The 20,019-nt window shown below is 42.8% G+C and overlaps 1 protein-coding gene across 1 annotated transcript in view; it reads left to right on the top strand.

The window, feature by feature from the left end:
• shisa8b (shisa family member 8b) overlaps nucleotides 1-18,764 on the top strand; it is a 35,686-nt gene extending 16,922 nt beyond the window's left edge. Inside the window, exons 4-5 of the mRNA XM_052102552.1 lie at nucleotides 16,544-16,666; nucleotides 18,304-18,764. Coding sequence (XP_051958512.1) covers nucleotides 16,544-16,666; nucleotides 18,304-18,764 — 584 coding nt within the window. The remainder of the gene's footprint in view (nucleotides 1-16,543; nucleotides 16,667-18,303) is intronic.
• The last annotated feature ends 1,255 nt before the right edge of the window (nucleotides 18,765-20,019 follow it).

The raw sequence follows: 20,019 nt of genomic DNA on the forward strand, positions 1-20,019 counted from the left end.
GTGATGATCGAGCCGGTGGCAGGCTCAGGCATGGCTGTGACATGCCCGAGACGATGGCAGGCTCAGGCATGGCTGTGACATGGCATAGAGCAGACTGAGGCGCAGCTGTGACATGGCATGGAGTAGACAGAGGCATGGCTGTGACATGGCATGGAGCACACTGAGGACTGGCTGTGACATGGCATGTAGTACACTGAGGCGTGGCTGTGGCATGGCATAGAGCATACTGAGGTTCCGGGGCAGAGGGCAGAGGACTCTGGCTTAGCGGCCATGATGTGGGACTCTGGCTTGGCAGCCATGACGTGGGACGTGGGCGTGGTTCATCGTTCACCTCCCCCACAGTGAACGATGAACCACATATTAGTAGGGCAAGGTTGATACACTGAGCCAGGCTGTGGGTACTCTGACGGCCTGGCATCAGGGAAGAGACTGGCTCATTCAGTCCAAAGCAAAAACAGTCCTTGAGGGCAATCTCATTAAAAATCGACCCTGCTGGCCAGAGTGCAACAGTTCTCCACATATTCCTCAATGGAAAAGTTTTCTTGGAGTAGGCAAAGAAGTTGAACTGCTGGGTTCATCTTGGTCAGTCAAGTATTCTGTAACGTTGTCTGGCAACAGGTAGACGCAGAGACGATGATGAAGTGTGATGAACCCAAGTGCAGTTTAATAACAAAAGTGAGATCCAATAAACCCTAACTCCAAACTTGACTACAAAACATAAACATGAACGAATTCACTTGACTTGACTTAATCATAGAACCAACATTACTCAACAATACTCAACCATGGACAATGGCAAACATGAGGGTTAAAAACTAGGACTTGGGAGAACACATGATAATGATAACCAATGAACACTTAGGACTCTAAACAAGATAACAAGACTGCTAACAACCTAATGAAACAATGAACCAATTTGGACATGACACAAGAACATGGGAAACAGGAACAAACATGGCATGGAACTAATTAAAAGTAAAAGACAAACAAAAACAAAAACACACAATCCTGACAATACTACACAGAATACATATTTCTGTTTGAGTAATACAAGTTATTTGATGAGAAGTTTGATTTAGTGAGATAAATTAAAGGGGGAATCTAGGAGAGGTGGAATAGGGAAAAAAGGAAAATAAATGTGACAAAAGAATTCTGAATAAATCTCACGAAACCCAGTCACATGTCACCCCTAGATCAAAAACGGGAAGAAATAAGAAATTATATTTACATAAAGAAAATTAAGACCGTTTTCAGGATCTTTAAGTTTTTTTTTGTAAAGTGATTCTCATAAGACTCTCATTATTGTAATAATAACAGCTTCGCGACTATTTTCCCTGTTCTCATTATTGAATCACCATATCATGTATGCCTAATAATATAAGTGTTTGGTAGCAATGGTATGCTGACAAACTGTAGTTTGATTGTGTGCTTCACATATATTTGAACATACAGTATGTATAACGTTTAATGATTGCCAGGACTGAGACCTTTCAGGGTATTTTGTAAATCGCTTGCACGTTTTTTCATTCTTAGAAAAAAACTGTTCTGCCAGTGGGTGTTTGTGATTCAAAGATGTTAGTGAGTCTAAAAGGGTACAGCACAAAAAACAGAGCATTTCACAGAGGACCAGAGACAGGATGAAAAAAGATAATCTACCTTTTACTAATAATATATTAAAGGGAACCTCTAAGAATATATACAGTACTGTGCAAAAGTTTTAGGCACATAAGATGTTTCACAAAAACATTAGTCTTTAAGATGATTATTTATATCTTCAGCTTTAGTGTGTCAATAGGAAATGTAAATTTTATACTCCCAAACATTACTTTTGTGAATAGAATAGAAGAACAGGGAGCCCTGCAACAGATGCCATGGCCCTCACATAACCCCCCACTGAACATCAGGTCAGTCTGGGATTACACAAAGAGACTGAAGCAATTGAGACAGCCTAAATAAATAAAATAACTGTGGCAAATTGTCCAAGAAGCTTGGAACAAAAAAATGGTGCCTAGGTGGAAGTACGAGAATTGGTGATGTTTTAAAGGCAAAGGTGGTCACAATGAATATTGATTTAGCACGTTTTCTGTTTACTGGACTTGTATGACATTAATTGATTAATGAAAACTATTTATGTCATTATTTTATTAAGAAATCCTCACTTTGAAAGTTTTTCACAAGTGCCTAAAATATTTGCACAGTACTGAATATAAAAAACGAATCGGTTACTAACGTAACCTCGGTTCTCTCTAGATGAGGGAACGAGTATTGCGTAAGCTAGCTTACGCTACGGGAAAGATTCATCTTTTCTGAGATATTGAAGCCAAAAAATTATCCTTAATTTTGAATCCATTGTCAACGCAGTGCGGCAGCTGCAGACCTTGAGCGGGCTAGCTAGCGAGCTCATTGGTTGCTCTGCGGCAACTGCTGCAGCCTATAGACGAGCTTGGGCGAACTCGCATCCAATGAGAGGCGTCCGCGCGCTCACTGCATCAAAGCCCGCCAAAAGGGCGTGACTAGAGTGCATATAAGCGTAGTTCGTAGGCTGGAACCCTGGTTTTCATTGAATGAAGCGAAAAATCGCTCGTGGCGCGAAGCACGCGGCGGTTACGCAATACTCGTTCCCTCATCTAGAGAGAACCGAGGTTACGTTAGTAACCGATTCATTCTCTTACGAGAGGTTCTCTCAGTATTACGTAAGCTAGCTTACGCTCACGGAACCCTTTGTCAACGCCGTGCGCGCCAAGCATCCACTGCATGAGCCCCAGGGAATTAAGGGGACCCGGGGAGCCCTTGTGAGTGGGGAATTAATATTTGGCCGGCAAGAGTGCGGGCCAGAGTGTGTAGTACATAAGCACATAGACAGAGCGGCGGTGCCGGTCTGTGTGGACTGTGTCCCATTAATGCAGCTCACCAGGGAGCTGTAGCGTGATTAAACCGCTAGCAGTTTAGCCTGCAGAGCGGGTACTTCCAGATTGTAAAATCTGACAAAGGTGGAGGGAAGCCCAGCCCGCTGCCACACATATGTCGTGAATGGAAATGCCGCTGGACCATGCCCACGAGGAGGCCATGCCTCTAGTGGAGTGAGCCTTAATGCCTAGCGGGCATGGTAGGTCTTTGACGCGCACGCGGCAGCAATAGCGTCCACTATCCATCTGGACAGTGTCTGTTTCGAGCGGCGAGACCTTTGGTGCGCCCTCGAGCGAAGCGAAAAGCTGCTCGGAGCTTCTGAAAGATCGCGAGCGCGCAGTATACAATCTCAGTGCTCTGACTGGGCAAAGGAGATTGGCGTCGCGTTCGCTATCAGATGCTGGTAGCGCCGACAAGGAAATGATCTGTGCTCTGAAAGGTGTACCGACCACCTTGGGGACGCAGCCGTGTCTAGGCTTTAAAATGACCTTGGAGTCACTTGGTCCAAACTCAAGACACGCAGCGCTGACAGATAGCGCGTGAAGATCTCCCACCCGTTTAACAGATGATAGGGCAGTTAGAAAAACAGTTTTAAGTGAGAGGTGTTTCACATCCACGGACTGAAGCGGTTCGAAAGGGGGGGCTTTCATAGCTTCGAGAACTATAGAAAGGTCCCAGATAGGAACCGATGGGGGGCGCGGAGGGTTCATCCTTCTAGCTCCCCTGAGGAAGCGGATGACCAGCTCGTTTTTACCCTGTGACTGGCCGTGCAGGGGTTCAGCGAACGCCGCGACGGCCGCCACGTACACTTTGAGCGTGGATGGGGATCTGCCCTTATCCAGCAGCTCTTGTAAAAACACGAGCAGCGGCGACACCCCACATGTCCGTGGGTCCAGGTCTCTGTCGATGCACCATTTTGAAAACACAGACCATTTTGACGCATAGAGTCTTCTCGTGGAGGGGCTCTAGCGTGTATGATGGTGTTTATTACTCCTTCTGGCAAAGCGACGGGTAGTCGTTGATCACCCACGTGTAGCGCCCAGCTCTGGGTGGGGATGCCAGATCGTTCCGCGAGCTTGCGAGAGGAGATCTGCTCTCACTGGGATGGGCCACGCGCTGTCAGTGACAGCTGCGTAAGCTCCGGGAACCATGTTTGATTCTCCCAGCCGGGGCTATGAGGAGCACCGAGTGGCGCGTTCCCTGATCCTCTGCTTTACCTGTGGCAATAGCGAGACGGGAGGGAAGGCGTAAAGCGGGCGGTTGGGCCAGTCCTGGGCCAGCTGCGTCCTCGCTCGAGAAAAATATTGGGCAGTGAGAGTTCTCTTCTGACACAAAGAGGTCTATCTCTGCTCTGCCGAATATGCGCCATAACGTCTGGACTGTTTGAGCGTGCAGGGACCATTCCCTGGGGAATATTGTCTCTGGACAGTCTGTCTGGGCCGTCGTTCAGGTGGCCTGGCACGTCGCGTCGCCCTCAGCGAGTGCAGGTGGCGCTGGGACCAACTCAGTATGCGTTTAGGTCAGATGGAAGAGGTTCCTGGATCTGACACCGCCCTGGCGGTTTAGATAGGATACCACAGACCTGTTGTCCGAGCGGACCAGGGCGTGGTGACCCTGAATGATCGGGAGGAAGCGCACGAGCGTGCTCGACCGCTATCATTTCCAGACAATTTATGTGAAGGAGCTTTTCCTGAACTGACCATAGGCCAAAAACCGGAGAGCCCTCGCAGACCGCCCCAACCCGTGTTGGGCGCCTCTGTCAAGATGACTTTACGGCGAGATACAGCTCCCATCATCACTCCCGCTGATACCACTCGGCCACTGTCCAGGGCTGCAGAGCTGAAATACAGGTCTGAGTCACTCTGATTGGCTGGCGGCCTGTGGCCCAAGCCCGGCGAGACGCCGGGTGTTTAGCCAATGCTGAAGCGGGCGATGCGCAGTAAACCCAGTTGAAGTACTGCTGCGGCTGAGGCCATGTAGCCTAGCACTCTCTGAAACTTCTTCAGAGGTGTGAGGCTGTTCATCTGAAATGACGCTGCTAGTCGCTGCACACGCGGCGCTGTGTAGATAAGCGAGCCATCATTGCCACTGAGTCTAGTTCTATTCCAAGGAAGGAAATTGTCTGACTGGGCTGTAGTGAGCTCTTGGTCCAATTGACTGCAAGGCCCAAACTGTTCAGATGACTGAGGAGAACTGTCCTGTGAGACAGAAGCTCCGTATGTGATTGTGCCAAAATCAGCCAATCGTCCAAATAGTTCAGAATTTGCAAACCCTGACTCCGCAGAGGTGCGGCGCCGGCGTCCATGCACTTCGCGAAAGTACGGGATGCTAAGGACAGGCTGAACGGAAGGACGGTGTATTGATAAACCTGGCCGTCGAGGCTGAATCTCAAGAATGGCCTGTGACGGGATTTATCTGAATCTGAAAGTATGCATCTTTCAGATCGAGAGAAATAAACCAGTCCCCTGGCGCACATGCGTGAGGAGTTTGCTGGTTGTAAGCATTTTGAACGGTCTTTTTGCAAGCGCTTTGTTCAAAACCCTGAGATCTAATATTGGTCTGAGGCCGCCGTCTTTCTTGGGGACAAGAAAATAACGGCTGTAAAACCCCGACTTCGCTCAGGGAGGCGGCACTCTCTCTATGGCCCTTTTGCACAGAAGGTTTGCTATTTCTGAACGAAGCATGCACGCTGCTTCTGTGTTCACAGTAGTTTCGAGCCGCGCTCTGAAGCGAGGAGGACGGCGATCGAACTGTAGCAAATAGCCCTGTTTTATTGTGCTTAACACCCATTCGGATATCCCTGGAATATCTTTTCCACTTTTTTTGAGTGTGCTCTGATGGGGACACAGAACGTGTAATGCTTGTGTGTAGAGCTGAACACTGGATTGTGGGCACATTTTCTACACATAAGGCTGGTCGTGTGACAGAGCGGCCAGAGAATGGGCGTGCGCACGGATTCGTGGGTGCGTTTATTAACCCTAACACTCGAGCAGTTCGTAACCATAGGGCCACGGGATGTGTAATGCTTGTGTGTAGGGTGAACACTGGATTGTGGGCACATTTTCTACACATAAGACATGTTTGCTCTCTGGTATGGACACGGGATGTGTAATGCTTGTGTGTAGAGGTGAACACTGGGTTGTGGGCACATTTTGTACACATATGGCATGCTTGCTCTTTACCAGATTTATTTGGGTCGCTGTGAAAACGGCGTTTGAGCGCAGGCAAGCGGCCGTTAACGGCGGCTTGTTGGCTGCTGAATCTACCACTGTAGTAGCCTGAAGGAAGGGGACTGACAGGGGGCGAAGCTTTGACGGTGGTCCGGCCGCAGCGGGACTGATCCGTCGTTTTGTCAACAAAGCTAGGAGGACTTCGGTTGTTCAGGTTTCAGCGCAATTCTAGTCCGAGGCCCGCGGGGAGGCGGCGGTGGTCTGCGGCGGCTGTCTGAGCACGATCGAGGGCGGCCGCCCTGTCGACGCTGAGAAGTCTGGCTTTGTTGAGCTGGGCGCTGTGAAGAGGCACGTGCAGGAGGCTCACGTGGGCGGCCTGCAGAGGAGCTAGCGCGACGAGGCAGAAAGAGATTCATGGCTTGTGTGGCTTTTTGGACCTCTGAAAACCGGTCAATGATACCACTCACCGCGGAGCCGAAGAGACCGGATGGAGAGAGCGGTGCGTTGAGGAACGTAGAGCGCTCTGCTTCTCCCATGTCGGCTAGCGTTAGCCACAGATGTCTCTCGGTCACAGTCAGCGCGGCCATGCACTTCCTTATAGCTTGGTCTGCAGCTTTGGTAGCGCGGAGGGCGAGGTCCGTAGCACTCCGTATGTCTGCAACCGCCTCTGGATGCCTGCTTTCCTCATCCCACTCCCGCAGAAGGTCCGCTTGGAGGATCTGTAGGACGGCCATAGAGTGCAGAGCAGATGCAGCTTGGCCGGCGGCGGAATAGGCGCTGACCAACACAGGCAGAAGTTGTTCTGCAGGCCTTAGACGGGAGCACTGGTTTAGACCGCCATCTCGCGGAGGGCGGGCAAAGGTGTGCTGCTACCGCATCCTCAACCGGAGGGATGGAAGCGTAGCCCTTCTCAGTGGCGCCGTCCACCGAAGCAAGAGAGGTGGAGACGTGGGATCGGACCCTGGCCGAGAAAGCGCGTTCCATGATTTGGAAAGCTCGGCGTGGAGTTCCGGCAGGAAGGGAGCGGCCCGGTAGCGGGTGCTGCAGGCGGCGGCTCTGTAGAAAGCAGCCGTCAAGTCTGTTGGGTGCCTGCTCAAGGGCGGTGACCACTCGAGGCTGAGGCGGTCGACGGCCTGTGTGAGGAGATGTGTTAGTTCCCTTCGACTCGGCGCGGGTCCTGCTGGATTCCTGGGCCGAGGAGGAGGCGTGTGAGCCTGACCACTCCTCGCTGTCGAAGCCATGATGGAACAGCCCTTATCCTCCGATTCTTCGTCCGAGATGGCAGCAGAGCAGCCGCTCGGCGGCCACTGCGCGTCCCGGTGGGCGGGGAGGGTGAAGGCGATGCTCGAGGGATGGGCTCCGGCAAGGCAATCGCTTCTACCACTGTTTCCGGCAGCCTTTGAGAGCGGCGCTTTTTCTGCACGGCTGAGCGGAAGGCGCTGGCGGCTTCGGTCCTGAGCGCTCGAGTCGAGCCCACAGGGTCGACATCGGCAGCTCCTCGCAGAGATCGCATCCGCCGGCGAGGGCGAGCTCTGCATGCCCCAGTCCCAGGCAGAGAGCGCCAGATGATGTGGCGGTCTCCGGTGCTGAGAGGAGCGGCATGAGGCGCAAGTGGAGCGAGGCATCTTAAAAAGACGCTCGTACTCTTTTGTGAAGTTCTTTAAGAACTAGCTTGCTTTTTAAAAGGATACGTCGCCGGATGGCGTAGCTCGCAGGATGGCTGAAGGTGGCGAAGACGGCCGGCTTCTTCGAGCGCTGTCCACGCTTGCTTGATGCCCCTCGAACGCGACGCGGCTTCCGGTTCAGTAATGCGAAGAGCTTCGCTGAAGAGATGAAAATCAGGGTTCCAGCCTACGAACTACGCTTATATGCACTCTAGTCACACCCTTTTTGGCGGGCTTTGATGCAGTGAGCGCGCGGACGCCTCTCATTGGATGCGAGTTCGCCCAAGCTCGTCTATAGGCTGCAGCAGTTGCCGCAGAGCAACCAATGAGCTCGCTAGCTAGCTCGCTCAAGGTCTGCAGCTGCCGCACTGCGTTGACAATGGATACAAAATTAAGGATAATTTTTTGGCTTCAATATCTCAGAAAAGATGAATCTTTCCCGTAGCGTAAACTAGCTTACGCAATACGAGAGAACCTCTCGTAAGCGAACCATTACATGTCCCCTTTTATTGTGTGTGTGTGTGAGCATCCTTAATTTTTATGAAAATAATGCCACAATGCAATTGGTTCCAACCATTTAACTTAAAGCTAAATGTATTTATTCTTTTTTGGGGTGAAATTTAACCTGGACTTCTTGACAGATTTTCTTGAGATTTACCTTCATAAATCACAATAGTTACTTGTTCTCAGAAGCACCTTCACATATGGCATGAGCTGGTTCAATGTATCTTGCCACTCATGTTTGTGAGATGTTGATGATCATGATGAAGTGCCTCTATCCTTCCCTATGCATCTTTCCACACCTTTTTCATTTTCATCCTTCATTTTCTCCTCAATAATTTCCATTTCTCCCCCAGAGTCTGAGAAAAATACATCTGTAACATTTTTTACTTACTAATATACAGGGGTGTAAAAAGTACTCAGAATCTATACTTGAGTGAAAGTATGGATACTGAGTGAACATTTTTATTAAAAGTACTTAGCTACAAACATACACCAGTGAAAGTAAAAAAGTATTTATATTAAATTGCACTTCAGTATCAAAAGAGTAAAAGGTAACTTTTTCCTATCTAGAATGAAATTAAGAGAGCAGATTGTGTGAAAGGATTGTGTTGTTAAATTCAAATGTTTATTTTTTTAAATTGCACTGTTATTGTCTCCGACAACTGTCATATTTCTCCCCCATTGGCATTCACAACCTGGTCATAGATTCATGTTACAATAACAAAATTTTTGCTAAATGATTTTTATGTGGCCTGTTGTAGGTAAAATGACAATTTCCTGGTGAAATGAACACTAGAGGCAGTAAAATGTTTTATTTTTTACTCCTTGAAATTAAATTTTAGCTTGAAAAGTACTCATTACAAAAAAATAAAGTAAAAGTACAAGTGTTCCATTTAAATTGCACTTGAGAAAAGTAAAAATCCCCCAAAATAATACTGAAGTATAATACTTAAGTATTTTTACTCAATTACTTTACACCCCTGCACATCTATGAATGAAAGCGAGTTCATCTGTGATTCCACTCTGTGGATTTACACAGACGTGAGACACAGTGGGCTTCAGACCGACTTTTGATGAGGAGTTCATTCTGATAACCAGCATCTGTGCCAAGCTTAAGCTGCACACTTTCCTTTACTCTTTATGAGTAGGATTTAGGTTTCACCCCACAGTGCTTAGAGGGTTTAATGGTGTGACTGTACACATCTCTCTGAATACTTTTGCATTCTGAGTAATAGTGTGAAGATTATAGCACTTGTGCTGTTTTAGGACTAGCACTTGCAAGGTGGTGCTTAATGACAGAGTTCAAACAGCCTGACATCTCTTCACGGAGGCTTTTATCCTAACATAGTTCAATTGGAAAGACACTTGGAATATTATACTGCCACACTGCTTCACCTGTGGCTGGAGAAAAAAACTGACATAATTTTATTTAAAATTAAAGCATAAAATAAAGATCAATTTCACAAGAATCTGAAAAGATTTTCTAATATTCACATTAATGTAAACATGTGTTTGTATCTCTCATCATTACTTACATAAACTATCTGCTTTTAAGTACAGACTTAACGATAAAGGCCTTGATTATTTCAATAGCAAGGATGCCAATGCACAATCAATGTCTTTAAAATGGGTGTAGTTTTAGTTAATTTTATTGATAGTCTTCATCAGCATAATCAACTTTGTGTGTTTTAAATATGATATTTACTGTTCTTGAGTAAATATGATCATGTTTGGGTTTGATGTGTCAAAGTAAAAACATTTATGCAACCTTCATTGTGATCAGAGGTTAATATCAGGTGTCAGAGCTTGTAAGAGAGAATATACATTTATGTGAGCACGTGTACTATGGCATGACAGTGTCCTACATAAAGACTCAGTAGTGTCCAATTTTAGACCTCTTGTTATGCAGTCCTCTCTTTAATTCTCTCCCTTAGGCATTTTTAGCTGTGTTTTATATGCCATTACATGCATACACACACACACACACACACACACACACACACACACACACACCTTACACTACAGCATAACAGAGGTCTTCAGTGCCTCAGCGCTAACAGCACTAGAGCACAATAGTCCGTCATAGTGGAAAATGGTGGCACACTGAAGACTGTTAACAATGACGCACAAATACACAGATGCCACCCGTCCCATATTAGTGCATCTCTGCTGCACATTCTCAATCCCCCATTCAATTCACATCCTCATCCTGAAATATGACTGGTAGGATATTTACCTTTGAGCTGATATGGGTATGAGGATTCACTTTTGGACAATATTGGGCTCTTACTTTTTTAGTTACAATTTTTTGTCTATCCCTAAAACCACTAAAACAGCTAAATAATAATTCACTTTACACCCATCAGCATCCACTTAATCCTAATATTCTGTTTGGAGTCTTGAGTGGCCCCAAGGCAATGTTGATAGCTGAAAATAAATAAATAAATAAAATAACATTCAAGTATTAGGTTGATGCTTCATGAATTTTCCTAATTTTAGAAGAATTGATTGTAAACAAAACATCAACTTGATCACATGCTTCAACTATTCACTATAAATACCGTAACATAACATCTGTTTGGGGTCTCAGAGACCTCAGATATATAACATGAATAAAAGCATTTAATATTCACAAGAGTAGAGTACACACTGTATAGCATTATACTTCAGTTTTCAGATGTTTATATTTTGTTGTTACTATATTGTTTATAATTATAAATATAAGTATTTTAAATTATATAACATTTTCATATATCATTTCTTTGATTGTATTTATTTTTACAATTTGCGCATGCCTACTTCCTGATACAACTTAAGTTAATGCTTCAATAATACCTGTGTACTGTTTTGATTTGGCCAGAGCAACTATTAAAAAAGGACTTGAAGGCATTAATGGAATGTTCTAGGTTAAATATGAGTTGATTTTAGTCTGATAAAATTGCTTAAATGGATAGTTCACCCAAAAAAGAAAATTATCTCATTATTTTCTCACCGTCATGCCATCCTAGATGTGTAAGACATTCTTTCTTCTGCTGAATACCAAAAAAGATTTTTAAATGAAAATCTCAGCTCTGTTGGTCTATTCAATGCAAGTGAATGGTGGCCAGAAATGTGAAGGTCCAAAAAGCACATAAAGCCATCTTAAAAGTAATCCATAAGACTCCTGTGGTTAAATCCATTTCTTTTGAAAATATATGATAGATGTGGGTGAAAAGAGTACTGAAAAATAATCCTCAAGTAAAAGTACTGTTACGTCATAAAAAAGTACCTGTCCTAAAAACTACTCAAGTAAGAGTAAAAGAGTTGCTCGTTTAAAAGTACTCATGAGTACTGAGTTGCGAAAGCTATACCCCTTTATAATAAAGCTCTATGCTGCAATTAAAAATGTTGCACACATACCGTATTTTACATTACATTTTATGGCTGTTTGCCAGAGAGTAAAAAATATCAGTGTTTTATAGGTGTTTGTGATTGACAACTTTTAAAATACATCACTTATCTATGATACTGTAAACACTACATGAATCTGATTTAAAATAATAAATAAAAGGGAGAAATGTTTACAGAAATTAAAAGATGAAAAAGTTATTTTCAATATCGTAATGTGTGAAACAATTACATTAAAATCAGTTTATGTGCAGGGTCAAAATTTTCCATAATGCCGACAGAGAGAGTTACTGTTGCACATAAACATGTTCAAAACAATGCAAGGAATGCCACATTTTTTTTTAATGAAATCCAACTAAAAAAGCAGGGTCACTTAGAGCATCATGTCCAGCACAGCATGGACATGGGCCACATCGGGCTTTAAAGGAATAATTCTAAATTATAATTCTTAAATAACACACAAAAATGAAAATTCTCTCATCATTTACTCATTTACCCTCATGCCATCTTAGATGTGTATGACTTTCTTTCTTCAGAACACAAATTAAGATTTTTAGAAGAATATTTCAGGTCTTTTGGTCCATACAATGCAAGTGAATGTTGAAGCTCCAAAAATCACACAAATCAGCATAAAAGTATCCAGATGACTCCAGTGGTTAAATCAATGTCTTCAGAAGAGATATGATAGGTTGGGAGAGAAACAGATCAAGATTTGACTTTATGAATAACTAGCACACACCCCAGTACATACTAAAACACTTCTGTTCAGCCAGCAACACACACAACCTTAAAAAATAATTACATAATGCATCAAACCCTCAGGACTTACGATGGTTTTGACTTCAAAGGTCTAGTCAGAAATGCCTAATGAAGATGATAACATGCACAAAGGATATTTCCCTCTTTTTTCCATCTCTCTCATACAATTAGATCACACATAATTAATCTTGTGAACACACTGGTCTGATTTCACATTTTGATGATAAAGTCTTGCTCCCTGAGAGACGATTTGCCCTGACAAACCCCATTTCATTAGTTTCTCTCTTTACTCTCCATTATTATCAAACACAGCAGAGAGTGTCAAGAGTGCAAATAGACGCTTAATGGTGGGTTAGCGGAACATCTGATTTTGAGCTGTACTGGGCCGCTGTATTAAAGTTAATGTCCTGGAGTCTTCACATTCTCAGTGGATCAAGATTTAGAAAAGAGACCTGAGCAGCATCCAAATTTGTTTTCCACAAAGAACAACCCTGAAACTTTTTGGCAAGCAATCACACCTGAAAATATACACCCAACAGTTCTCTGCCATTTTTTGTTTAACATTTGAAAGGCCTAGAGAACTACAGAGTGAAATTGTACACATCCATAGTAAATGCTAATCTGAAACTCCTACTGTACACCTGCAGAGACAAAATAGAGAGCCATACAGCCATACTTTAGACCTGTAACATACCACAAATGGTAATATGCTTTGCCAACTAGTGTGGTAAAAGTGCCCTTAGGCAGCAAGCTTGGTTCAAAGAAAGTAAACTGCATGCAATTAAACCTCAGAATTACCCAGTGCCCTTGCACTGTGATGTCAGAACATACAGCTCTTTATTTTTGTATTGTAGGTCTAAGCGTACTTTTCTAAATTCACACACTGAAGGGTACTCTCTTGGCTTTCACGCAACATTCATTTAATATATATATATAAACACAATTTACAGCTACTAGGAAATGCCAGGGTAATTTTAGAACGTGTAGCAAGTTTACCTTGAAAAAATGGCTGTCCACATCTCACAGTGCCCATGTTAAATGAAACATGACTAATGAGTAATGGAACAAACAGGAAAGAGAAAAAAAAGCACATTAATTGCATCAATGTCTTTCCTGTGCTGTCACCCACAGCTTGCAAGTAAAAAAATAGGTCATCCAGGCTGGGGCATCTGAGTGCCCTGAACCACATGTCTACTGTCAATATAGGGTGGCTGATGAAGTGATGCATATAGAGTGAATTTAAATAGGTCTCTTTAGTGTCACAGAATGGGGTGTTTTAAGGAAGGACCCAAGCGCAGATGACATCAATGAGCTTTTATTTAAAATAGAAAACAAACAAAACTATCATGAGGGAGAAAAGAACACCAACAAAATCAACTGAAATAAATACCCAAAGATCTGAACAGACTGGGAAGAAAACCAACCAACAAGTGAAACAATCCAGCACAGGACAGCGAACACAATGAGCTAATAAAGGGAGAGAAATCAAACAGGTAAATGAGGTACAGGTGAAACCAATAAACCAATAATGAGCCGACAAGGAGGCGGGTGTGACGCATGACCGAGAAACACATGGTAATGCAGAACCAAAACAAAGCCATGTGCTCTCACAGACACAACAATGTGAATTTTAAAACCGCTCTGTGCTTTGGTGGTCCAACTTGCTACATAAGAATTCAGAACACTTTTTCAACATGAGATAACTTGTCTCCTTAAACGTATCATGGCAGTTCAGAGTTGAAATATCCACTCTTTGGTGCTAAAAGCAAAGTTAAAGGTTTTCCAAAACAGATGAGATTGAGGTTGAGGTTAAGGTTAATGCTCTAGCGAGTTTTCAAAGCACAAAATTTACCACCCCACCCTAAACCTTGAACCTAAACATAACTAATAGTGTCATAAAAGCAAATATGAGATGAGAAACACAGTTGCTGAAGCAAACAAGTCATTTTGTGGTGCTTTTCAACAAATGCTAAAGTAATATTGCAGCATCATTAATCAATTTGTTTGACAAGAGATGTCTCACGTGACAATTGAACACCTGCTAAGATAACGGGAGTGTAGCAGTTTTGTTTGCTTATACGTCATCTTCGAAATATTGATATATTCTCCATTGTTTACATGATATCTCGCCTGAAAGAATTACCCTTCATCATCGTTCTTCAACAAACTATGCAATCTGAGCAGCATTCATGTTGTAAAACTGTATATTATCTTACAGTATATATTAGAGTCTCGTAAACAAAATGAGCCTGTCTCCAAAGTCTATTCTTTTTCTATTCTATTCTATTCTAGTTTTATTCATAATAGCCAAGCAGTGCAGTCAGATTTTGTGTTGTCATGAAAGGCGGAGCTTCAATTTTACTCTGTACGCTTCCAGCGATTGTAAAGAGACAAAAGCTTACAGGAACCTGAAATCAAAGTGTCTTCTTTAAACAAATACTACAAACATGTCCATACTCCAAAGGGTCCAATAAATACAACCATTTAAGTTCAGGTATGTCATTTTCATGGTTTGTGCTCAAAAAGGGGGTGTGTATCAACAGGTTTATACAAACTGAACCACTTTCTTCGCCGTACTGTAGCTTGCAATTTTGTATAATTTGCAACATTTTTCTGCATAAACCTTGAATCTGACGTAATCAGATAATTGTTTTCACTTTTTGACAGCAGCAACACAAATGCTTGAAAAGTCTGACACAAGGGATGACTATTGTTCCGTATTGAAGAGCCTAGACCCTCGAGAGGTTTCCTATTGCGTTCACTATCAAAATCCTTGTCTAAACTTTCACGGGACCACAGAATGTGTGCGTACATCACAGCTAGCGTTCAATCTTTACACGCTATTCAGGAGCTGCTCTGAGTGCGGTGGACAGTGCAAGTCAGTGATGGTCAAATTTCATTTTGACCGCTCACATACTGCACTGAAAAAAGGGACACACAAACATGCCGTTTATTTAATATATTTACTTAAAATGTGAAAAAAAGTATAAAGTAAAAAATAAAATAAAGTGGTCAACAATGGGAGTTATCACAAATAATCAAACGATCGCTATCAGGTGATGTAATAATCGCAACAGGTCTAATTATTAATATACTGTATCTGTGTTTTTAGTTCAGCTTTATTGAAGGTCAACTATTTTAATCATTCCAAAGGTTACTTGCATTGTCTGAAGCAGAACATTTTAGTATAAAAAAATTAAGGGTCTTCTGTTGAATTGTTAGCCATATCAAGGGTTTTGCATTTTTATGTGTATTTAATATATTTCCATGCTAACTGCATATTCCATTATTATGCACTAAAATATTTACAGCCATTAACACAAACTACAGAAGTACTACTTTTTAAAAGTATACCATGATTTTTCTATGATTTATACTATGATCGTTGCAATTTTTAGGAAAGACGCAGCAAATTCAGTTATTTTGGGTAGCAATAATAAAGACAAAGTGCAGCAAAATCCTGGTGTGACTGACATATGAATAAAGCATATAAATACATTAATACAGCCAGACCAGGGGTCAACCAGGCCAGAAAGAGAGGGCAGCAAATAGGGGCCAGAGGAAGAAGGTCTATGAGAAAAATTATTGTTAATAAAGCACAAAAAAAAACTGTAGACATGAGAGAAAGAAAAAAATGGAAGCAAGAAAAAGAAAAGTGAGAGAGATGTGCTCTTAGGACATATTTAATTCCAAGTGTGGAAGATATTGAATCTTTGCTTCAAACAGACAAGTTCATGCCTCTCTTGAAATGTGGACAAGAAATCTCTGAAAATGCTTAATCATTGGGCAGGTTTTGGCCAAGAAGGTTGAAGCTGATTAGATGTGGAAATGCACATAATGAATTATACAATTCCACTCCAGAAAGTCTTCTCCCATCAAAGTCCCAGACTTTCTCCCTCATCACTTTAGGCATCAGCATGCTGCTATGTCAGCAACACCCATTTTACAAGGTGGGAAAGCTTGGAGGCTTTATGCCCTTAAAAACATAATCTACCCACCTAACTATTTAAAGTTACGTGAAATTTATGTAAAATTATTCAGAGTTAAAATCTTGTGGGGAACTCTTCTGTCAAGGTGAATTGTAAATATATTAATGGATCTGTATGTAGAAGAGTTCCTTTTTATTTTCTTCTTCCCTTCTTTCTATTCCAGAGCAGTACCATCTGAGCAACACAGGCTTCTCTTTCGGTACACCAGTCGGACTTCTTCATCCTCAGAGCAACCTCAGCATACCAGGCCTTGCTCTAAATAAGTACAGCTCTCTAAAAGCAGTTGGTAAGAAATCTGACGTGCCCCTATGTGCGCAAACACACTACATTCACAGAAGTTGAATTATTTCATGCTTTGTTTAACGCATAAACAACAGTCCCTGAGTTTGACTGACAGAATTAGGGAAGCCCTCTAGTAAAAGAGGACCTCATTTGGGGTACTACAAGGTTACTCTGAGTAACATGTCCTCAAACTAGGGTCCAATGCCTATGGCAAAACGTTCACACAGACACATTTTCTGCAGTTGTTTTTGTCAGATGTCCTCACTTCACATTCTCAGTGACAATGGATTTTTATAATGGCAAAAGACATGTAATGAGGGTAATGACATATCTTGTTCTTTCAGTTCAAAGAGACATTTCTTATAAAGCATTCCCTTGTCTTTTACAGCTTCATTCAGAGTGATGCTTTTTAAAGGCATAACCCATGAGCAGGGCTGGACTGGGAAGAGAAATCTGGATTTTACATGGCAACTGGCCCAAAAGTTGTTGAGTGTGGGTGGGGGTGTTTCTACATACCGTGGTGCTGTTTTGCTGTCCGTGCTTCATAGCGCAATGGCTCATTTTAGCGTATTGCGCCCCATTCAGCATGTTTCGCAGCTGACCCACTGGCATATGCTTAATTAATGAGAGAAATAAGGCTAAAAATACAATTTGATGACTGTTACTTGAATGAATGCCCCCTGACATCCCAAACTGGATTTGATGATTCTGTGACCAAAAAAAACATCCACATGAATTGTGCTCAAACTTTTTATTTCATAGTGTTTTTCAGGCATGTAGGCCTATGCACACTCAGTATGTTTATATGCACTACAAAAGTTCAATTTCAGAAGAACTTAAGTAATAATTTGTCTTTAAAACATCATGTAAATGCTGTAGTCTGACTGAAACCATACCAGTCTGGTTTTTGCGAAGTCAGACTAACAGACCCAGATAATGCAATGCGATTGTAGCACAGCTTCATCCAGCATGTGTACATGTGAACCAAACCATGTACACACCTTCTAAAACCTCCTGAATTACTCATCCAATATAAGGAAAACAGGACAAGAGCAGCAAGCAGACATTAATGCAGCGAGACAGAGTGAGCAGCTCGCAGATTAATACCGTGAGAAGAGAGAGATAAGTCATGTCCGAGGAATGACCTTTACAAATTTCAGGCAACATAAAGTCACTGCTTAACAAAATGGACAAGCTCTCAGTAGAGCTCTCAACAGGAGTCACTTGAATTCAAATGTTGCAGATTCACGTGCTTTAAGAACTTCACTGAAAGCTGATACTCCCAATAACGTGGTTGCAATAAATGAATTTCACATGGTGTGCAATCAATGAGCAAAGAAGAGGATGCTTTCTGTATTTGTGAATGAGAGATGGTACAATCCAGGACATAATGTAAAAGCACTTGTTTGCAATGCATGCTGCAATGACAATAGGTACAGGTAGCTGATGAAGGACATTGTCTTCAAGTTAGCAGCAGATTGTTCTTCGTGTACCAACAACACTATTTTAAAGATACACAAGATTATTAATGGACATTTATGTTGAATAAAAAAAAAAGTTTCATGCTGTTCTTTGATATGATTTCTCACTAATGTAGGATAGTCTACCTCTCTGACTCCTGCTTGATTTTCTCCCTTACAGCAGATACCGCAAGCCGAGGCTACTACAAGAGTTATCCACTAATGGATTTCTCCCAGTATCATCCCCCACCTGTACCCTTCCAACCGATGCCCATGCACCTAAAAGACAAGTCCTACCTTCACCAGGTCCTCCCCTCCCATGACATCCATTCCCCCCTTTCCATCTCAATCCCAACCAACCAGCTGGAGAGGACATGCATCCCAAAGACCACCACTCACCCTCAAATTTCCAGCTCTGCATTCAAAGCTTGGGAATCTGGTCAAAGACACATCCACAGGCAGACCTCACATCCAGGGCACTCCAATCGTCAACATAGTTACAGCAACAGGAGGATGCACAGCATAGAAACACTACCAGAGTTCCTCTCCCAGCCCACAGGCTATGGGGGACACCTGTTGTATCAGCCCTATCCCAACCTTAAGGCCTACCAGACCAACAGCAAGACAGAGGTTACTGTCTGAAGAAAGCGGACGGAAGAAAACAACACCCCTGACTGTTATCATTTTTGTCAAAAGATCATATACATAAAGACTACAACGTCATTATTGTGTACTTAAACCTACTTTGGAACTCCTGGTTTCTTATATGGTTTCTTCTCTATCCTAGTTTGCATGGTTCAGCCTTGGTCTTTGTGTCACTACAGCAGCATGCTCCCCCCTCAGACAAGAATGAGGTGAGTGTTCAGTCTTGAACACAGGAATGGCACCTCAGGCCACATTAACTCAATGGGGACAATGCCATCATCACGTCAAGCTAAATAATTCATTAAGGAGAGTGAGAATGGGACATTATGCTGGTCATCTTTATAAAAACACAACCTCAGGATCAATTATGTTTTAAAAAAGACACAATGCAAATGTGTTCTCTTGTCCAAGAATAGGGTCAAACATTAAAGGAAGTCTGCAACAGCCAGACGTCTGCTCTCATACCAGAATTTGTGTATGAGCTTCCATGGATGTGTTGAGAATTTTGTGTTGATAAAGAAAGTTCAACTTCAGATTTCACAGGCTTTCTCTATTGTCTGGGCAGTAACTCTGTGACAAGGTCAACATCTCATTTAATCACTAATTTGTTTTAAGGGAATGAAGTTGAGAAAAAAAACTGGCACAAAACATAATAATCCAGTTCCCTTGGGCTATCACCTTTGTACAAAAGAACCACGTTGAGCAGTCAGTGAACATGACTCGCGTAAAATGAAGAATTACACACTTCCAAAGCCAACACAAAACTAATCAAGAACCACACAAAGTGTTCAAACAGTCCAGTATTGCAAAGAAACAGACATTTCAAAAAAAGCTTCATCCTGTTTCTAGACCCTTGACGCATTTTCTGTGAAAAGAGAGGATATCTTGGTTTTTGATGCCTCATTGTTTTACATCCAAACCTCCTCAGCCATGGAGTGGACCCATCATTAAAATATTTGAGACAATCTAAATTCATCTCATCATCCTGTTTTATCTCTTTTTAATTTAAAGATATTCTCAAGACAACTAAATGTGTGAATCTTCCCTGTCTTGCCGAGTTGAGCAGCTCACACTGTTGTCCTTGGCTGATTGCCTCATGGTGCGAGGCTCAAGAAATGATGGACAGTCATGTAGCTAGCAGCTCAGAGCAATAATCTTGGAATGACACACATCATTCTTTTAGATCAAGCTATACAAATGGCAAAAATTTAAGCTTTTGTGAATTAACCATGATTGAAATCAAGATCTTGCA

Source organism: Xyrauchen texanus, chromosome 33 (genome assembly GCF_025860055.1).
Source record: "Xyrauchen texanus isolate HMW12.3.18 chromosome 33, RBS_HiC_50CHRs, whole genome shotgun sequence".
NCBI lineage: Eukaryota > Metazoa > Chordata > Actinopteri > Cypriniformes > Catostomidae > Xyrauchen > Xyrauchen texanus.